This window comes from Octopus bimaculoides, chromosome 2, assembly GCF_046866305.1.
Source record: "Octopus bimaculoides isolate indiv1 chromosome 2, ASM4686630v1, whole genome shotgun sequence".
NCBI classification, from domain to species: Eukaryota; Metazoa; Mollusca; class Cephalopoda; order Octopoda; family Octopodidae; genus Octopus; species Octopus bimaculoides.
In genome coordinates, this window is record NC_142929.1 from 134,512,467 (window position 1) to 134,529,274 (window position 16,808).

Here is a 16,808-nt window from a genome sequence, read left to right on the forward strand (position 1 = left end):
CATTGGACCTACTGGAGGTGTATCTACAAATACAAGAAGGGAAGTTTGGCCAAAAGTAGATGTTCTGTGGTCAAAACTACACATTGATTTTGTTGGTCCTCTAAACGATTCATACTACTTAGTGGTAGTTGATAGTTTTACCAAAATGGCCTGAAATTTATAAGTGTAAAAAACCAACCTCCTCAACCGTAATAAATCTTTTATACGAATTGTTTGCAAGATTTGGCATCCGGACAAGATAATGTCTGACAATGGAAAGCAATTTGTGTCTAGTGAATTGAAAAAAATTTGTGAATTATTCACAGTAGAACATATAACTACAGCATTATACTATCCTAAATCTAATGGACAAGCAGAATGCTTTGTTGATACCTTCAAAAGAGCCCTGAGAAAATCAAATAAGGAAGTCACGGATGAAGTAGCTCTAGAACAATTTTTAAGAGTGTACCGTGTGAAGCTAAATTTGAAAACACCAGCAGGTAGCTCACCAGCAGAGCTGATGTTTGCAAGGAAAGTAAAATCAGTTTTTGATAAATTGCTACCTGGCAAGAAAAGAAAAAGTGCCAGGGAAGATATAGTAAGATTTTCTATAGTTGGTGATAAGGTGTATATGAGGACACACAAAAATGGAAAGCAGAACTGGGAAGTGGGCAAAATTACCAAATACATGTTTTTATTATAAAGTGACACAAGAACAATATACATACCTACATACACACACACACACACACACACACACACACACACACACACATACACACACACACACACAGGTAGACAGTGAGGTTAATAGCCTCTGGCTAACTTCACAAAGCATTGCCTCCTCATTTACAATGATGTATTGGGTAAAAAGTAGAAAAGGCATACAAAAGAAACACAGGAACCAACTGAAAAAGAGATTCATAGAAAGCGAACCAAAAAAGTCGGAAGAACCAATGGAATGATTGCACAATATATTCCAAGTATCAATGCCACTACAGGTGATCGAACCCAGGCATACAAGTGAGAGGAAAAGAAAACATACAGAATTCTTGAAAATAGATACCAAGCAAAAAAAATTAAATTGTATGGAAAAAAAACTCAAAAAAGGGAGGTGGGGTGAATAAAAATAATTATTACTAAATAAAATAATACTCCCACATAAAAACTTAAAAGGGGAGATATTGTAGGTAATAATGATACACTCTTCCATGTGACAAGTGGTATGACATGGTCACTATAAATAGGAAAGTACAAGACAGTAGAGAGCATGTAGCAGGCAGTTGAGAAATAGTCATGTCTTTACTGGTGTTACTAAGTATACTGTATACTGAAGTGGGCATTATTGAAATCCAACATTTTAAAGATTATAACAGTGGTGATGAGGGTTATAACAGTTGGCTCTAGACTTGTGAAGCTTACATCTTCTTCGTGCTTCTGTGATCTTATTCTGTTCATAGAAGTGGCACCTCTGTTGGTGCAGCTACACCAGGCAAAGCAGTCCTGTGCCTGCATTTCCTGGGTGTCAGCATTGATCTGAGTGCACTTCAGTGAGGTTTTGAGTGTATCTTTGAAGTGCTTTTTCTGCCCACCTTGTGTGTGCTTCCCTTCTGCCAATTCACTCTCCAGATCTGTGAATATCGACAATGAAGCTGACACATACTTCACAAAGGGAAGCTCAGCATGCAGGTGGCTATGAAAATCAGTATGGCAGAGGAGAGGCATTAAGCTGGCCACCAAGTTGAAGATGTACAAAGAAGTTGTACTGCCTACACTACTGTATGCCTGTGAGACTTGGACAGTTTACAAACACCATGCCAAATGGCTAAACTGCTTCTGCATGAAGTGTCTGAGAAAGCCAATGAAAATCACCTGACACAGTCCCAGACACATACGTCTTCTTTTGAGTTGATCAGCCAAACATTTCTGCTCTGCTGAGGAGAGCACAGGTTAGGTGGGCAGGTCACCTTGTTTGAATGCCTGACACATGGCTACCCCAAAAACTGTTTTACAGTCAACTGGCAGTAGGCAACTGGAACACATGTGAATAAGCTAGAAAACACACTGAAAATACAGAATACAAACACTGGAATACACAAGGATGATTGGAATACACATGGATAACACTTTATAATGATCTTACTTGGTATAATGATTTCTTTTCATAATCTAGCTTCTTCTCCAAATTAACATTTCCAGAATCGTCTATTTTAAAATAACTGTTATCAGCTTTACTTTCCAGTTCATAATTAATTTTAGCATTAACACCAAAATCTTTGTCTGTTATGATGACTGTATATATTTTAGTGCCAGGACATGTTGACTGCAAAGAAGAAAGAAAAATTAAACAAATATTAGAAAAATATTTTTGAAAATTGTCATTGTTTTTATATCATTGGCAAGGGATTTGATTTGGCATTGTGTATCAATGCAGAATTTGTATATTGGTACAGCTGTTTATATTTATCATGTGCCTGGTGTACCCGTCTGATAAGGGTACACCAGGCACATGCATCACAATGATCTTATACCAAGATAAACAGCACATGAGCTTGAAGGTGGAGCCCAGTTAGAATTTTCTACAGGTTGAGTAGCCCATCCTGCTCAAAAGGTTCCTGAATAAGATTTGTTTAAGGATGATGAACAAAATACCCATTTCCAGAGGTGAATTGTTCAAATGCCAAATAATTTCTCTCAACACATGATTATGATGCTTCCCCACTACTTCTGCTTGTGGTCAGAGATGCACATATCATCAGCCACTAAGAGATGTGCTCAAGTGGTTAAGGTCAAGCAACTGACAAGCAAATTTGTGGTATGGAGCAGAATATTTGCTGTAGCCCATCTTTTATATCAAGACAAAACAATGTACATCACACTTCCAATCAGTTAAAATCAGAAGCCATGAGGGCCACTGCCTGGTACCGCATCAGGGCATTACTATTATTATTATGATTATTATTAATTTATCATCATCAATAATATTAATGCGCTAACTTTTTGTTTTTGTACGTACCTGTGGTGTGTGTCACATTTCAAAGAAGTGGCAAAGCAAGAGAGAGGAGGACAGAGAGGAAGCAAGAGAAAGAGAGAGAGAGTGAGAGTGAAAGAGAAAGTGGGCGGTGACGCCATTCATTGCAAGAGAAGTAGATACATAGATACATATACACATTGTTAAATCAAAAGCAGGAGAGAAGAGGGACAGCAGATACTTACACACAGCAAATATTGGACACCAATTTCACATCTGAAGGCAACTAAACTCCAGTCAGTGGCAGAGAGAGAGAGAGAGAGAGAGAGAGAGAGAGAGAGAGAGAGATAAAAACTTAATTGTGGACTATCTGACACTTACTGTCTGTCTCTCTCCCTCTCTCTCTAGGTATGTTTGTGTATGTGTATGCATGTATGTGTGGCCCGCTGGATCTCTCTCGGCATACCAGTAAACCACAAATTCGCACCAGCCAGCATCACCACTACCTCCAACCCCATCATATATATATGTATGTGCTTGTGTCTGTGTTTGTCCCACCACCACCGTTGCTTCACACTGATGTTGGTGTGTTTGCGTCTCTGTAATTTAGCTGTTCAGCAGAAGAGGCTGATAGAATAAGCATCAGGCTTAGAGGGAATAAGTCCAAGGGTCAATTTCTTCGACTAAAGGGCGGTGCTCTAGCATGGCCACCGTCAAATGACTGAAACAAGTAAATGAATAAAAGAATACCAGAAAAACGTTCCATACCACTAAACCAAGAAGGTTCTTTGAATATGTACAATGTATTCTAAGGTTAAATAGTAATTCCGTTAATGTTTGTGTTACAGATATTTTGTTTGGATTATATAGTCATTGGTATTACATTACTTTCTATATTCTGTAACTTTCACAATATACTTTTCTAGGCCTGAAATTTTTGTGGGGAGGGAACCAGTTGATTAGATTGACTCCAGTACACAACTGGTACTTAATTTATCGAGCCTCAAAAGATGAAAGGCAAAGTCAACTTCGGCAGAATTTGAACTCAGAACGTAAAGACAGACAGTCATAATATACAAACATTTCTCATTGCACCAGTACACTATTTACAGATGCTTACATTTTTAATGTTTTCCATGAATTTTTCACGGGTCCAGCTAGTTATTATTATTATCATTATAATAAGGTAGTGAGCTAACAGAATTGTTAGCGCACTGGACGAAATGCTTAGTGGTATTTCACCCGTCACTACATTCTGAGTTCAAATTCTGCTGAGGTTGACATAACCTTTATTCCTTTCGGTGTCGGTAAAGTAATTTACCAGTTGAGTACTGGGGTCAATGTAATAGACTATCCCCCTTCCCCAAACTTCAGGCCTTGTGCCTATAATAGAAAGGATTATTATTATCATTATTATGATTGTTATTATGAAATATTATTATCATTATTATATGAAACCTCACAGTTTATTTTGCTGGATATGATGGAAAATATCAGCTGTTCACACCCTGCAGATTAAGGTGACACTTGTTGACTGGTCATGCTTCAAGAAACCTGCAAAGAATTCTTGCAGTTCTAAGCAATGCTGATTTTTGTAGGTGTTCTACCTTCACACTTGCACCCATCTTTTTTAGCCATGTTGGTAGTTGAGTGCTGATACTTCTAAGTGCACCAATTACTGTTGGTATCACATCTGCTCTCCTCATTGACCACAACCTTCATATTTCCCACTTAAAATCATCATAGTTTAATTTTCCTTCTTCTTTCACATGATCCTATTGTCACTGGAGAATACCATGTCGATGATCATACATGTTCTTTCTTTTTTATTCATCACAACAATGTCCGGTTTTCGACATCTGGTTGGGTGGTCACACTGGATCATTGTATCCCACATTGTTTTGCGATTCTCATCCTAGGTGACTCCTTCTGGAGTTTGCTCATACCATGACTTTGCTCTTTGTAGGCCATGATTTTCACAGAGTTCCTAATGGATCATTCTTGCCACATTGTCATGACTATTATCATTATTATTATTAAGGTGACAAGTTGGTACATTTGTTAGCATGCCAGGCTAAATGCTTAGTGGTATTTCGCCTGCCGCTATATAATGAGTTCAAATTTGGCCCTGTTATCAACTTTTTTTCAACAATCTGAGTACGCCATGAGGTTTCTAGACATTAGTTCTACTCACATGTCGAGTTTCATCAAAATTAATAAAACGATGTAGGTGGAGTTAGCTAACAACTCCACAAACAAACCCACAGACAGAATTTCACACATATGTAGTAGATAAACAGCAGTTTGCAATATTTCACCAAAAAGGAGAATTATAATTGTCACTAAATTTTACTAAGGTATGAGAAAACATTGCTAGAAATAAGAGCTAAGATGCTCTAATGCTGTAGTCAACACACATAAATGAAAACATGTATGCTAACAGAAGTCTTAATCATCCAAAAAGTGCTGACCAAGAATTTCCTATACTGACATCAGTTTCACAATTTCCATTTGCCTCCTTAATAGGGACTGGCTTGAACATTCGGCTCCTTTTGGCTAGCTTCCAGATTAGCATAAATGTATGTTTGCCTATTGAAGAGGCAAGTGGAGATTGCCAAAACTGATGTCAGTATAGGTAATACCTGATAGGCACTTTTCAGATAATTAAGGTCCCTGTTAGCATATATGTTTTCATTTATGTGCATTGACTACAGCATTAGAGCATTTTAGCTCTCATTTCTAGCAATGTAGGTGTTTTCTTACATCCAAGTCATATTTAGGTGTCCATGTATATCGTTGGTGATTTTCGTCCTCCAGCTTCCTTTCTATTAGACTTTCCTCTGTTTCTGAAGAAGAGCATTGCTCAAAATATTAAACCACCTTTCTTTCCTTCCCTGAGCGTCTGCTAATACTTTACATGAACCACATCCTCGTATAGTTGTTTTTCTTGTTGTTGTTCTTTTTTAAGATTTACTATATATATATATATATATATATATATATATATATACACACACACACACACATACATATATATATATATATATATATATATATATATATATATATATATATATATATATATATATATTGCCTTGTCTTGTAACAGCATTCACCTGGGAGGGGTTAAGCCAGCACCGATGCTGCAGCATTTTGAAGTCATTTCCAGTTCCACCGACAAACATCAAAGACTCAAGGACCAGAAACGAGTTCCATATCTGCTTTGACTATTGTGAGCCATGTCTTCAGCTGACCACTTCTCCACTTACGCCAATCCAGGGGTGGATATGGTACTATTGGCCTCCAGATAAGTTCATTGTCAGAGTGCCACAATGTGTGACCAAACCATTGTAGTCTCATTGTCAGAAGAGTTCCCTCAAGAGGTGAAAGACTGTAGTGAGCATAAAGTTGTCGGTTCAAAGCATAGTTTGAGATTCGCAGTCTGAGAAGACAATGAATACAGAAGTAATCGAAGACCTTCAGCTTATGGAGATCAGTAATATGCAGTGGCCAGGTCTCAAAACCATAGAGGAGAACTGTTCAGACAAGCACCTGGTAAATACAGCATTTCATCACAAGGCAAATCTCCTGATACAACCACATGCACTTATGGAGGTGGCAGAATGTCGACTGTGTGCAATTGATTCAAATGTAGATCTCATCCTTCCCATAGCAAGTGGCTGTAAAGGGCAATCTGATATATTTGAACTTCTCCACCTCCTCCACAGCCTCTCCATTAAGATGAATACACAATATTCATACCTGAAGGAGGCAGGTATGTTGGCTGAGAGGATCATTGTTTGTTTTTGAGGCATTGCTCTTCATTCCAATTCTTGCAGCAGTGAGGTTTATCCTTTCAAGTGTGTGTTGGATGTTGGAATAGGACTCCCCAAGGATGGCAACATTGTCAGCAAAGTCAATGTCAGTGCCAGAGAAATCACATCCTACCCTGGCACCAGAGAGACCATCTAGACCTTGGTTGAGCATCCAATAGATGATGAAATTGAAAAGAGTGGGCATTTGAACAGAACCCTGTGAACACCCATTTGAATGGTGAAGAACTCAAACTCCTCAACACTGTACTCAATGGCTCCAACCATACGCCAAGTTACGGCTCCACTTGAAAGCCCTTAGAAAGGTCATATCTTCCATCAAAGTCGATATGAACAGACTTCAATGCCCTGAAGTGGCTACACTTCAGGGTATTTTCAGCTTGAGATAAGAAATAGATTCAATGGTCTCCCTATCCATGACCCAGAGATGACAGTCACTGAGCACTGGCTCTCCTTCAAAAGCAATGTTCAAGAAGTTGCTGGAAATGAACTAAGTAATTGATGGTGCCAACAAAAGGACTGGATTTCCTAGTCCACCATCTCACTTATCAAGAAGATATCCAATTTACAAATTAGTAGAGGTCTGAGATATTGTGTGCTCAAACGACAGACTAATCGCTCAGCTCACGTCAATTTTAATCAATACTGGTGCTTAGTTGCAACAGACACCATAAAGGCTGCAGTAGAGGGTGACATCCATAAGTTCTACCATTTTCTTAAAAAATTATTACTAGAGGCTGTAGTGGCTTAAGTGAAATGGTTTCAGATGAGCGAGGCAATGCCTAATCCAACTTAGTAGACAGTTCTTTGAAGAATTATCAGGCTGAGTAAGAAGTAAGCAATGTTTTGAAACATGAAATTCATTACAATATATTTCAACAATGCATAAATTTTATTCATCAATGTAAGTACCATTACAATCAACATATTTTTGCCAACGAGTTACAAGTTTGGGATGTATGAGTAGCAGTTCTTCATTCATTTTGGCAATTTCATGGCAATATGTTTCTGTAGTAATGTTTTTTCTGGGTTTTAAGAAGTTATAGTGGATGAGTCCAGCAGTACACCACCAAACAGTCACCATAACCTTCTTTTTGAAGAGCTCAGATTTAAGGAAGGTTTTTGGTGCTTCATTTTGGTCCATCAACTGTGAAAAATGTGTTTTATTATTGTACAGAATCCACTTTCCATCGCAAGTTACAATACGGTCGAGAAATGGATTGGTCTGGTTACAGAGAAGAAGTGATGAGCAAATTCCATATCTACGCATTTTCTGATTTTCATTCAAATCGTGTGGTACCCATTTGTTGAGCTTTTTTTGATTTTCCAATCGTATGCAAATGGTTGCAGGCAGTTTTCTAGCTAACTTGAAGTTCTTTTGCCAGTTCTCAAATGGTTTTACATGGATCTTTCTCAACAACTGTCTTTAATTGACCATCATCAATGACAGATAGGTGTCCATTATGCTCACAATCTTCAAGGCTGAGGTCTCCACTGCGAAATCATTTAAACCATTTACAAGCTGACCACTTGCTGGTCATTTCCTCACCAAACATTTTGTTGATATCACAAGCAGTTTCAGCTGCTCAATGTCTTTTTTTGAAGTTGAGTAGCAGAATTGCTCAAATATTGCACTTTGACAGTTCCATTTCAGATGATTGTAACAAAGGTGAAACAATATCAATATTAATTTATTTATGTATTTGGGCAAGTCTATGTCTGTATTATCAGACAGTTTCAAAAACAATGTTTTAAAAAAATTCAGAACTCTACAAAAATTCAGAACTCTACAAAAATTCAGTACAAATCCTTCATGGTTCAAAACATTACTTACAGCTTCCCAAGAGCATGAAATTGTTGATTCCTATGCTTGTATGTCAGAAAACTGAGGAATAACAAAGTGGCAGGTGAAGATGGCCTACCAGCAGAGCTCTTTAAGAGCTGTTCTAATACCATGGCATGATGGCTGCACAGGAATATCAGCTGCATCTGAGAATCCAAAGAAATCCCACAAGGAATGATATGATCCTTTTGCCATTCTACAAGAAAGGTGGCAGATATGTTTGCAGCAACTAACATGGCATAAGCCTTATTTATGTCACATCGAAGATCTTCACATCTCTCCTTCTGAGATACTTTCAGGAGGTACGTGACAGAAGAACCCAGCCAAACCAATGGAATTATATGTAAGCATCTATATTTACAAAAATCCTTCTCAGGCACAGAATAACAGAACATTAAAGTAGATTATACTTTACAACAGTCTAACCTCATTCATTAGGATATATCTCATTCTACTGTGTAGAGTTATCTGCTCAAACTCCGAATTCAGCAAAGCATCATATTGTTAAATATAGAAGACATTACCTTTGTTATCAATATTAAACTTAAAACATACTTACCTCTGGTATGCTGATTGTATCATTTGGCTTTTCAAAGTTTGGATTGTTGTTGTTAATGTCAGTAACATTAATACAAATAGATGTAGTTGAATTTAATGGTGGATTTCCTTGGTCTTTTGCAGTAACATTGAAACACTTGTATCCTATTTTATTTGTTAAATTTGAAGCAATACTCAGAGCACCTGTACCTGGATCCATTTTAAATAACACAGATTCCATTCCTTGTATTGAGTACTGAACTTTACCGTTTTCTCCAATATCTTCATCATTGGCTGCAACAGTCAAGATAGTTCCTTTAGATACGCTTTCTTGTACAGTTTCAAAATATTTATCAGACTTAAATACTGGAGCATTGTCATTAACATCAGTTACATTGATTAGGATTGTAGTTGTGTTTTCTTTCCATCCAGGTTTTTGAAAATCATTTACATAGTCATAGTTATCTTGAGCAGTAATAATAACAGTGTACTTATCCACTGCCTCTCGGTCAAGTTTTGAAATTAACACTACTTTTCCCTGAAATAGAAAGAAAATGATATTAATTAAGGAAATTTTGTATTCACAGAAATTTTCAAAACTATAGCTTATTTTGAAAAGAATTAGTAATGAAAACAAAAAGGCATTGGAGGGGGCGATGCATATCCTGCATGCAGATGAATTTTTTCACAAATCATTTTCACAAGAACAGTAAAATATGAGTTGGCAAAAAAATTTGAAAGTTATTTTAGAGCAGTTTGGAATTAAAATTTTTTTAAAATTACATAAAATGAAGATTCTTCTCTAATTTTTCACTGAAGAATCATGCATGTTCAAAAACAAAAAACAAATTCTATTTCAATAGTTTTACAGTGAAATGCTAAAATACAAGTTGAATACAAGAAAATCAAAGGTTGTTTTGTAAAGTTCAACATACCGTTTGCATATGAGTAAAATTTGCATATGACTAAATAAATGATTATTCAAATAATAATAATGATTATGAAAAAGAAAGCGAACAAAACAAAATACTTATATAAAATATGGTCAAACTCCAATGTTTGACCCGAGCAAAAAAAAAAAAATAGTGCAATAGGTGTAAAACAACACAGTAAAAAAAATGAAAAAAAAAATGCATGCTGGCAAATGGGAGTGGGGGGAGACGACTTGGAAAATTCACATATGAATTTTCCAATTCCTCTCAACACTTCCCTATTCGTCAACAAAATTTGTTTCCTTCATATTCGTTTACTACACACTATTTTACACCTAGTACACTATTTTTGTTTTCATTTTTGTGACCAGGTATTAACAATGAGTTTTTGGATCCTGTGAGATTGATCGTGTGAATTTTCTGAGTCCTCCCCACCGCTCTCCTTTTGCCAGCACACATTTTTTTTTCATATTCATTTACATGTTGTTTTACACCTATTACACTATTTTTTTCATTTTTGTGACTGAGTGTCGAAGTGGGGTTACTGGATTGTGTGAGTTATCCAATTCCGCACCCGACCCACCCCCGTCACAAAAATTGAAAAAAAAAAATAGTGTACTAGGTGTAAAATAATGTGTAGTAAATGAATATGAGGAAAAAGCTTTTGCTGACGAATGGGGAAGTGGTGAGAGGACTCGGAACATTCCTGATGTGAATTTTTCGAGTCCTCTCCCCCACCCCGTTCTCCAGTACGCATTTTTTTTTTTTCCATATTTGTTTACTACATGTTGTTTTACACCTATTGCACAATTTTTTTTTTTTTTTTTGCTCGTATCAAACACTGGAGTTTGACCGAAATGATTGCACAGAATTTGAGAAGTGTTTTGAATGTTTTTCAATGATGGCAGGTGAATCAAGGATATGAATAACATGGCCACTTACTTATGAGGAAATTTGAAAGTTTAATTAAAAAAATTTTTTTTTTCTTTTTAATTATCACCTTATAGGTATTTTATACTCCAGTATATATCAAAAATATATCGTTGTTAGTCAAGGCTTGTTTTCTTTCAACCTATCTTTTTTCCATCAGTCACACACCCCACCATTGCTCATCACTCACTACATTCATTTCAACCGCCCCATCTTTAACCATCGGTTACTCTCCCCTCAAACTCTTATGAGACTACCTACACTCTCATCCACAAAAAAACCACTGTCCATATCCTCTCTTATCTTCACTTTGTACATTGAGAGTTTTCTCTGGCACCCCATATTACCATATTTATCTTCTCAGCTATTCCCACCCATTTTATATATTATTGGGTAGCTACATATCTACTCTATAGCAAGACTGGTGCTTTTCCTTAATAAAGCTTCAACCTTTCAACACTTGGCATAAAGCCACCTCCCACTCTCAAATACTCCCACCACTTAGTCATTGGGAATGGGGTTCCTTTATCCCTGATCTTTTTCTGTCTTGCAAGTTATTTGGCAACTTCCACTAGTTCCAGTGGCACAAAAAAAAGACAAAAAAGCACCCAGTGAACACTGTAAGTGATCAGCATTAGGAAGAGCAACCAGTCATAGAAACTGTGCCAAAGCTGGCATTGAAGCTTGGCTCAGCCCTGTGGCTTGCCAAATCCTGTCAAACTGTTTGACCCATGCATGGAAAACAGATGATGATGATGATGAATTGTCATACACTAACATAATAAAATTAAAAGAAGAAATGCTTTAACAAGTGTGGTTATGTGGTAAGAAACCAGTTTGCCAACCACATGGTTCCAGTTTGAGTGTATATATATACATACACACACACACATATATATAAACACACACACATAATATATATATATATATATATATATATATATATATATATATATATATAAATTAACAGAATGAGATAAAAATCCAAGGCTGTGAAAGATTTCAGAACATTTATAAATAGAAGGTCTTACAGCTGTTTCCAGGATATTTTATATATATCCCATCATTGGAGACGGTGTGAGAAAATGGTTAAGTAATAGTTATTCTAGATAAGATATAAAATAGAGAGTGAAGTGGAGGAATGAAAATAGACGTGAGATATGCAGGGATATTGTATCTGCAGTTCCATTATTTAGACAGAATGGTATACATATAAGATTTCTGTACCTTGGGAGTAAGTTCCAATAGTACTTAAAATTGGTCATTCCAAGTATAGGGTTTGTAAATGGTGTTATTGAATCTCTTTACTCTTACTCTTTTACTTGTCTCAGTCATTTGACTGTGGCCATACTGGAGCACCGCTTTTAGTCGAGCAAATCGACCCCAGGACTTATTCTTTGTAAGCCTAGTACTTATTCTATAAGTCTCTTTTGCCAAACCGCTAAGTTACAGGGATGTAAACACACCAGCATTAGTTGTCAATTAGATGTTGGGGGGGAAAAAACACAGACACATAAACACATACACACACATATATATACATATACATATATACGACAGGCTTCTTTCAGGTTCCGTCTACCAAATTCACTCACAAGGCTTTGGTCGGCTCAAGGCTATAGTAGAAGACACTTGCCCAAGGTGCCATGCAGTTGAACTGAACCTGGAACCATGTGGTTGGTAAGCAAGCTACTTACCACACAGCCACTCCTGCGCCTATAGCTACTTACCACACAGCCACTCCTTTTTTTGAAGTCAAGGGTTTTATATATATATAAAACCGGTTTCTTGTATATACATTAATATGTGTGTATGTATGTATGTATGTATATATCTATTTTTGTTTGTCCCCCACACCACTTCACAACTGGTGTTTGTGTGTTTACATCCCCATAACTTAGCAATATGGCAAAGAGACCAATAAAATAAGTACCAGGCTTAAAGAAAATAAGTCCTGAGGTTGAGTTGTTCAACTAAAAAACCCTCAAGGTGGTGCCCCAGCATTGCCACAGTCAGAGGACTGACACAAGTAAAAGATAAAAGCTAAAAGATAAAGACGCATCTGAAGAATTATTTATGCCTATCATTGTCAAATTATACATCGAAAACCAAAAAATATTTACCTAACAGTATGCAATGGAAGCATGCCTGCAATTGTTTTTAAATGAAACAATTTCTTTTTCCTATTCTTGAAACATGCATTTAATGTAAATAATTAACAGACCATTTAGACACGGTTCTGATTTTAAAATAAACTGAATTGTTTATCAGTTTATTAACCCTTTCCTTACTGTATTTATTTTGAGATGCTCTATGTTTCTTTCAATTAATTTTAAAAACGGTTGTGTGGTAAGTAGCTTGCTTACCAACCACATGGTTCCGGGTTCAGTCCCACTGCACGGCACCTTGGGCAAGTGTCTTCTACTATAGCCTTGGGTCGACCAAAGCCTTGTGAGTGGATTTGGTAGACGGAAACTGAAAGAAGCCTGTCATATGTATGTATATATATATGTGTGTATGTGTGTGTATATGTTTGTGTGTCTTTGTTTGTCCCTCCAACACCACTTGACAACTGATGCTGGTGTGTTTACGTACCCGTAACTTAGTAGTTCAGCAAAACAGACCGATATAATAAGTACTAGGCTTACAAAGAATAAGTCCTGGGGTCGATTTGCTCGACTAAAGACGGTGCTCCAGCATGGCCACAGTCAAATGACTGAAACAAGTAAAAGAGTAAAAGAGTATAACAAAGAATTTATTAAAATAACTTAGTTATCATTAAGCTAGTGTTAGGAACATAAATTGTGACTAAGGTTTGGTAGAAGATTTTAATTCAGAACTTTTGAAAACAAGACATTTGTACTACAGAGCCAGAAGTGGTTTCGACCAGGTTGGTATTGAAAGGGTTAAATTGATTGCTCTGCTGATTTTAAATTTTTGATTCCATTTTAAAAGGAATAATTTTTATACCATTAAAAACTTTTTCATATTTGTTGAAAATGGAAAACTTAATCTCTCTGTTTCCACAGATATACTGTGAATTGAATACACTCTTTTACTCTTGTACTCATTTCAGTCATTTGACTGCAGCCATGCTGGAAGCAGTTCTATTTAAATATCACTTCAAGCTTTTATAATATAGCTATCCAAGAATACAAATGTATTTATTTCACTTTATTATTAAAAATAATATTAAAAAAATGAACATCTGTAAAGAGATTATAAAATTAAATGTAGACCGGCTCTATAGAAAGTTCAGGCACTCCCAAGCTAGTATATAACACAACTGCACAAAATTCCAGATTAGTCAGGTATTTTTTTGTTCTCTTTCTACATTGTGTGTGTGTGTGGAGGGGGGGTTATCTTTTTAGGCCTTCCAAGTTTGTTGAATTTGATACAGTTTATGTTTAGCGTAATGAATTGTAAATTGAAAAGAGCGGACATTTGTGAGGCAAGATACACCAAAGTGATAAGTTCAGAGCCTGGTGAAGTGGAGGAGAATATAAGGGATGATGGGTAAAGGAGAGAAAATGGACTTCGATAGAAATGGTATGCAGATAGTTACTTCTAGCTACTTCAGAGGAGCAGAAGCCATTATAGAAGCAATATAATAGTCAGAGAAAGAAGACAGTATGTCTAACATCAGAGGTAGTAGCATATTGGTAAATGATTCATCAACCAGTTAACAATCACTGACATGTGATCTGAGACATTTATGTGTGTAATAGTAGTACTGTCCTAGGTAATAGAGCAGTACTCCAACTGGGTGTATTTATGCAGCATGCATATGAGTGCATTTTGTGTGGCATTGTTAAAGGATAAGCCTGTATGTATGGAGGACAGCAGTTTTACTAAGTTTGATATGTTTCCTCAGGTACAGCAGATCGCCACAACTTCCAGTCCCTTGTCATTTCTCCAGTGAGGCCTAGCATGTAAAGATCCTTTCTCACCACTTCAACCAACATCTTCCTGGGTCTATCCCTTCCACAGGTTCTCTCTACAATTAGAGCTCGGCACTTCTTATGCAGCTGTCCTCATTCATATGCATCACATGATCAAACCAGCATAATAAATAAATAGATTTTAACATATTTTGGAATTCATTAATTCAAAAATTTCTGTACTTGTATCCAAAATGAATATGTATGATTGCTTTTATGAAATGTTTTGAAAAGGGAAAAGAATTAACAATTTAATACAAGAAGATATTTAACACTCACAGTTATTTTATCAATTTTAAAAGGAGAACTTCCACCAGAAACTGTCAGAGTATAACTAACATTCGCATGTATTCCTATATCTTTATCGGTAGTTGTTATTGTAGTAATTGTGGTATTTACAGGAGTGTCTTCTGATACAGGTAATATAGATACAAGGTTCTGAAATTCTGGGGCATTATCATTAAAATCTTCAACAACAACAAAAACTGTTGCTGTGGAAGATAATGTTGGTAACAAAGAATCACTGGCCACAACATTAAATGTGATGTTTGGATTTTCTTCACGATCCAGCTCTGATATTAAATAAATTTCACCTGAAAATTGAAAAAAATTTACAATAGACAAAAATAAAATACTTTAATTTTCTGAGTACTTAATTACAAATGTTAACCAAGCCAACACTCATATTGAATACAAGTATTTATTTCTTCATATGGTACCTTGAAGCAATGAGGTAACATCTAAATAATAGTTCAATTTGCTACAAATAAAAGTCAAATCTCCTTCAAATCATAACCTGTAGTCTTGAAACACTGGACATGTTATATAATGCATACCAAGATATACAATGCTCAGGAGAAAGACAAGATAGTCCTTGTTGGAATACCTTTAATCATTGGTCTGCTCAATTTAAAGATGATCTGAAGCTAAACAGCACCAATGGATCCTCTTAGTAAATTCTTCAACTATCTCCAGCCTTGAGATATACATTCTTGAGCAGGACAAACCAAAGCAGACAGTTGCTACCATCGATCAGTAGGATAAACCACAATAGACATTTCATTATGTAACCAAGCAGAATGTTTACTTCTTTTTTTCATTTAGCTATTGGAAATAAAGACTAGATCATCCAATAATTGAACTTTCCATTTTATTTGCTGAGACAGAGAATTTGTTGTGGCAGAGAATTTTGTGTTCGATCGTGTGACACGTTTAAATAAAAGGAGTCCTCTGTTTTTCCATGGTTGTTGAGACGTTGGTATATTGATGTGAGCTGTCTAGCGTGAGTTCGAAAGATGGAGAGACAGCTAGACACGTCCTTGCTCAATCGCTGGCCAGCAAGAAAGAGATCGATCAAAGCGGGAAACGCTTGGATGTTGAATTCCACGCATGCGTGAGATTACGCATGCGCACAGCGTTACTACAAGCTGATTGACACTCCATCACTAATGGACACTTTCCAGCTTTTGGTTCTCAGCCATGCTGTCTCTGCTACCCTTTTCTCCACTCTTTGGAATCTTCACCTTGTTTCTTGTCTTTCCTGCAATGCTGGCCTTCAATGGCTCATTCATGGCATCAATCTCACGAGTCTTGTGGGGTTTTCCAGCTAAATGATCTTTCTCTGGATGCAATCCAGGATATCAGTATGCATAGTAGTATCACTGTCCAATGTGAGAGCAATATCCTATGGTGGACCTCATTTGCACCTTGTAGATAGTTGACTAGTATCATATTATCAACTGTCTCAAGTATCACTACTCAAAAGTCCATTTAAGGCATTGCAGACATTTACATTTACTCAGTAAAACAATATCAACAGTAACAGCAATTGAAATTTCATAA

The 16,808-nt window shown here is 36.4% G+C and overlaps 1 protein-coding gene across 9 annotated transcripts in view; it reads right to left on the reverse strand.

Moving 5' to 3' along the window:
• Nucleotides 1-16,808, reverse strand: part of LOC106877917 (cadherin-87A) — a 222,610-nt gene that overhangs the window by 52,093 nt on the left and 153,709 nt on the right. For all 9 annotated transcript variants that reach the window (XR_016240751.1, XR_016240750.1, XM_089347726.1 and 6 more), the window contains 3 exons: nucleotides 15,246-15,559; nucleotides 9,186-9,701; nucleotides 2,123-2,302 (listed from right to left, as the gene is read on the reverse strand). Coding sequence is in view for 7 of the 9 variants with exons in the window: in XM_089347726.1 (XP_089203852.1) it covers nucleotides 2,123-2,302; nucleotides 9,186-9,701; nucleotides 15,246-15,559 (1,010 nt within the window). In the remaining 2 variants the exon portion in view is untranslated. The remainder of the gene's footprint in view (nucleotides 1-2,122; nucleotides 2,303-9,185; nucleotides 9,702-15,245; nucleotides 15,560-16,808) is intronic.